The sequence below is a fragment of the Galeopterus variegatus genome, unplaced genomic scaffold (assembly GCF_000696425.1).
Source record: "Galeopterus variegatus unplaced genomic scaffold, G_variegatus-3.0.2 Scaffold926, whole genome shotgun sequence".
NCBI lineage: Eukaryota > Metazoa > Chordata > Mammalia > Dermoptera > Cynocephalidae > Galeopterus > Galeopterus variegatus.
Window position 1 is genome coordinate 33,370 of NW_007727037.1, and position 5,328 is coordinate 38,697.

The 5,328-nt window shown below is 51.8% G+C and overlaps 1 protein-coding gene across 1 annotated transcript in view; it reads left to right on the plus strand.

Annotated features, from left to right (window-relative positions):
- Positions 1–4,498: 4,498 nt before the first annotated feature.
- The window catches only part of SCGB1A1 (secretoglobin, family 1A, member 1 (uteroglobin)), a 3,676-nt gene continuing 2,846 nt past the window's right edge, over positions 4,499–5,328 (plus strand). Inside the window, exon 1 of the mRNA XM_008573514.1 lies at positions 4,499–4,553. Coding sequence (XP_008571736.1) covers positions 4,499–4,553 — 55 coding nt within the window. The remainder of the gene's footprint in view (positions 4,554–5,328) is intronic.

Consider the following 5,328-nt stretch of genomic DNA (forward strand, 5'->3'; position numbering starts at 1 on the left):
GTACATGAAGATGTCCAGCAGGCATGAGGTGGTCAAGGCTGGAGCTCGGAGAAGGCTGGGAAGGAGATTTAAATTAGGCAGTCATCTTAAAGTAGGTGGCAACTGAAGCCGTGGGTATGGATGAGGTGCCAGGGAGAGAGTATAGGGAAGTTAGGAGAAAAGAGGGCCCAAGAATGAACATAGGGGAACAAGGAACTCAGAGAAGGAAGGTGCAGAGAGAATCAGTGGAAACCAGAACAGGACATGGGCGGTTCCCCTGACAGCCTTGGAGCACAGCACACAGACCCCCCTGGAGGGAGCAGTCTTCCATGAGGCTGCATTTTAAGGTTCTCGATGATAGCCGTGGGCCATTCTCTGCTCAGCCACTGGGCTACGTCACTAAGTGGACATCCTCCAGGCCTAGACCCCCAGCTCCACCCCACCCCATTTAACAGCTGGTTTAGGGGAGGACACACGGAAACACCCTCACTCTGCGTCTCAAAGATGGGGATACAAAATACTCCCAGGTGTTGCAAGCCTCTTTACATGGCTTTCCTGCAGGGAGTCCTGAGAAGCCTTCTTTCTTGCAGTAACCTTACCCGTCGACCCCTGCCCTGGGGTCAGGCGAGGACGTGGGAGTCAGCTACGCCCATAGGTATATTTGACAGACACCGCAGGGTGCTTCAGGAACAAAGGAAAGGCTCATCTCAATGGCCCAGTCCCAGCGGGAAAGCAGCACCGCTTACCCAAGATGCTCTGCTGCCCTGGTCGTGCACGTGGAGACTGGAAAGAGGAAACGTCGTGCACCTTGGCCGTGCAGACACACATGCACCGTGCCCGCTCACGTTCACCGGGCAAGTGCCAGGCGCTCCTTAGAGTGCTTGACACAGATTCATGGCCAGATGCAGTGGACAATTTTATTATGCTCTTTATACAGACAAGGAAACCGAGGCAGAGAGGGGTGAGATTCTTTAACCAAGATAATGCAATTAATAAGTGATGGGTTAATAAGTGATGGTTTCACCCCAACGGTCTCATACTCCAACCTGGTCTCTCTTATCATCGCTTTTAACTATGGTAAAACGCACATAACATGAGATTTACCATCTCAACCATCTTTCAGTGCACAGTTCAGTGGAACTAAGTGCCTTCGCGTTGCTGTGCAACCGTCACCACCGTCCATCTCCAGAACTCTTGTTTATCCTGCAAAACTGAAACTCTGTCCCCATCAAACGCTAACCCCCCTGTCCTCTCCCCCAGCCCCTAAGGACCACCGTTCTCCTTTCTTGCCTCTGTGAATTTGACTTTTCTAGGTCCCTTCTATAAGTGGGTACCACGGTACTTTTTAAGAGTGGCTTATTTCACTTAGCATAATGTCCTTAAGTTTCATTCACGTTGCAAAGCATGTGTCTTTCTTTTTTAAATTTTATTTTGAATCAATACTATATTTATAAGCTTCCAAATTCGAAAGGTATCAAAGTACTTACAATGAAAAGTCTCCTCTCTCAGTCTCCCTCCCCCTGCTCTCCCCAACGCTCCTCCTCTCCAGAAATAACCATTACCATCCACTTCAGAAATATTTTCTGCATATACAGCAGATGCATACATGGATTCTCTTTCTGTTTTGCACTCTGCTCTGGGCCTTGTTTTTTCCCTTTGCAGTCTGCCTTGGAGATCATTTCCTTATCGGTGCAGAAGATCTTCCTCTGTTTTTTGCAGCTACACAGTGTTTCATTGCACTGACACACGGTGATTTACTTGACAAATCCCTACTGGTGGCTAGTTTAGATCCTGTGCTTCTAACCGTGTTAAGGCGCCTCTGAGTGGAACAGCGCGGGCAACACTACGGCCTCCAGATATCCCAAGACTCAAAGGCGTCATGCATCGGATCATTGCAGGGATTCTTGTTTAGCAAGCATTACATACCTTGGCTTACAGAGGCTTCAGCCCTGAAGGAGGTTAGTCAAGTAAAAGAGCTGTACAAGTAAATAAAGAATCACAATTTTAAAATACCATACAGAGGGGTGGAGAGAGGCACACAGTGAGAGTTATCACTGGTAGGAACCGCCTGTCGGAGAAGCCTTCACTCTGATTCCACCCCCACCCCCCCATTCCTCCCAAGTGTTCTCTAGTCAGGAAACAGCACCCCATGCACCCAGTTGCCCAAACAGGGTCCTCTTATCAGAAGGGAAATCAGACCCCTCAAGAGCTTCCCACGACTCTGAGCATAAAGACCTTAGCAGGAGGCCTGGCGTGATCCACCCCTGCCAGTCCTGCACACCTTGTATGCATTCCCCACTCCAGGCACACGGCCCCTTTGTGCTCCACAGGCACACCAGGTACTTCCCATCTTAGGGCTTCGGTGCTGTGCGTCCCCTTGGCCCAGAACCTTCTCCACCTGCGGGTCTCAGCATCAGGTCACCTGCTCAGAAAGCCCACCCTAACTCTCCCATCTAAGTGGGTCTCACTCTTTATTTCTATCCTAGCACCTGCTTACTTTCTCCCTAGCATGTATCACAGCCTGTAATTACTTCATTTGTTTAATTGTTTGCTTGTCTGTCTCCCTCACTAGAGCCAAGCTTCACAGTGGCAGGGATTTGGCTCTGGTTCGCTGTATCCCTGTCATGGGTTGATGTTGTCAAGAAAGCAGATGCTGAGATGTGGTGTGGAGTGCAAGGTTGTCACTAGGGAGCTGTACCTGTGAAGGGAAGGGGGTGAGGCAGGACTGGGCAGAGGTACCAGCCGAACTGTGATGCTTGCCCTGCAAAATCTCAGCCAACCAGGCGGGGAGCTCCGGAGTATGCCCACCAGAGTTGTCCACATGGTGCAGAGACGCCCAAACTTCTAAATCCTTTCCTTGTTTGGTCACCAGATGTGAGCAGCCCCAGAAAGAGTGTGATCCGGAGCAAGGCAGTTCTCTGCAGCTGGGGCAGACCCTGGAGTTACCGCAGCTGGAGGCTCTCTGCTGAGCACACTCCTCGCAGCTTGAAGGGGCTCCAGGCAGTGCCTCTCCGTGTCTACCCCAATTCCCAGCTCCTAGCACAGTGCCTGCCACACAGCAGGTGCTCAGCACTTATTGAATGAATGAACGAATGGATCGACATTTGATTGAGTCTTAAAGTACGAATAGGATTTGGAGAAGTGGACAAGGCAGGAAACATGTATTCCAGGCATGAGGCTTAGCTTGTGCAAAGGTAGAAAGGCATGAAAAAACATGGAACAATCCCAAATCCACAAATAGTAACACAGGGTTAAATTACCATTCAGGGAGTGAAGGAATGACGTTCAAATGGTAGGCGAAAGCCACTGGGCAAGGGCCTTGTAAATTGCACTTGAATTTTATCCTGCTGGCAAAATTAAAAGCTTTAAAAGAGCTTCAAGGGGGAGAATGACACGATCAGTGGATTTCAGTAAGATCATTCTGGTGGCCTTTCAGAGAATAGCCGAGGAGACCAAGCCGGGAAGCAGGGAGGCTGAGAAGCGTTGACTGTGACCAGGCCAGGCCAGGCCAGCCAGGTGTTACTGAACTTGATGCAGCAGCTGGAGTCAAGAAGGGGGCTAAGGCCAAAGCCTGGGAACCATCAACACTTGAGAACAGTCAACAAAGAATAAACATCTCAAGAGAACAGAGGGAATGCTCAGGGAAGGAAAACAGGAAAGATCTGAGCCGTGGGAGCCCAGGAGACAGAATGGTTCAAGAAGGAAGTGGGTACAAGGGTCAAGGCCATTAAGAGGTCAAGCGAGATAAGGACTGAAGGTGCCCATCAATCTGGCCGTGAGAAGGACAGGACGCAAGAGCAATTCTGGCTTGGAACAGACCCAGCCTGGGGCAGGGCATTATCCAGCCTGACTCGGGGCTTGGGTTTCTGGTGGGTGTTCTAGAAAAATCCTTTAGCTGTCAACATGCTTTAGTCCAGGGTCTCCCCCCACCAAGCCTAACCACAGAGATGCTCTGAACCACGTGACCTTCGTGGCTCCTCTTCATGGCTCCAAGGAAGGTCCGGCCACCTTCCTTGGAGGGAGCAGTGGAAAGAGCCCAGCGGGGCACCAGGATCCTGAGTCCTAGTCCTGTTCCTGCCACTTGTGAGGGGCCTTGGGCCTCTGTTTCTCTTGGGGTGCTGGGTCCAGGAAGGCTCCACAATTGCTTCTGTGGACCTGGACTGGCCCCAGTGCTCAGGTGCAAAGAAAGTGACACAGGTGGCCAGGTTCCCACATCCTCTGACTTGGGTTCCCCTGGCTGCCTCCACGTAGAACTCTGGGCTCTCCCACCTCCACCCCTGGGTGACCCATTGTGTGAACTCAGTTTCAATGGGGACAGAAACTGGGCTGAGAAAAGAGAATATGTACTTATGCCACCGAGCCAATGCCCAAGTAAATAGTGCAATTTCATAAGTGCAGCCTGTGCCTTGCCCTTCTCCCTCCAGGCACTGCCTGGAGCATATAAAAGACAAGCCCTGGGCAGGTGTCACACAAGATCACCGGATCTAGAGACGGGCCAGGGCCTTCCCTGCCTCCCGCCATGAAGCTCACAGTCACCCTCACTCTGGTCATGCTAGCTCTCTGCTGCAGCCCTGGTGAGTACCCAGGGTCCGTTCCCCCCATGCCTGGCCTCAGGAATGCTGAGCTCCACCCAGTTCTGCTCAAGAGAAGGGGTGAGCTGCCCATGCCCTATGTGGAGCTGCTGGGAGGGCCTGAAAATGCTGAGTCTCAGAAAACAGGGTCTGGTGAACAAGCCTGGCTGTTGGGAACTTGGGGAGAGCCCCAAGGCTGTGAGGAAACCTGGAAAGGATCCCATCTTCCATATGCAACAACGTCAGAATTCCAGGGCATGGAATAGACTAAGGGAGGGATGGAAGAGATTCCATATAGAAGGGTGTGTCCAATGACAATGGAATAGGAATAACAAGCCCCTCACAGCCCAGACTTGGACAGACCCCAAGATTCCAAAAGACCTTGGTGCACTGCCCTCTGGGTTTGGGGTCTTCACCCCACTCTGGTAGTGAAAGGAGCTGGAAGGGGAGCTGCAGAGTCTCATGTCCTCCAAAGAAACCCAACCCAAGGCAAGGTCTCCCATTCTGGGCAGAAAGGAATATTCCAAAAAGGGTCCTTCCCTTTGGGAAATTGCCAACCCAGAGTGGAGTTTTCTAAACAGTTTTGTTCTCTGCAAGAAGGAGTAGGATTCTCTGAGTAGTTGCTACTGTCACTAAGAGGAAAGAGGGGGGGGCCAGCCCGGTGGCGCACTGGATAGTGCGCCTCTTGGGAAGCGCGGCAGCGCTCCCGCCCGGGGGTTCGGATCCCACATACAGACCGGTTCCCGCTCACTGGCTGAGCGAGGCGCGGGAGCAGCAC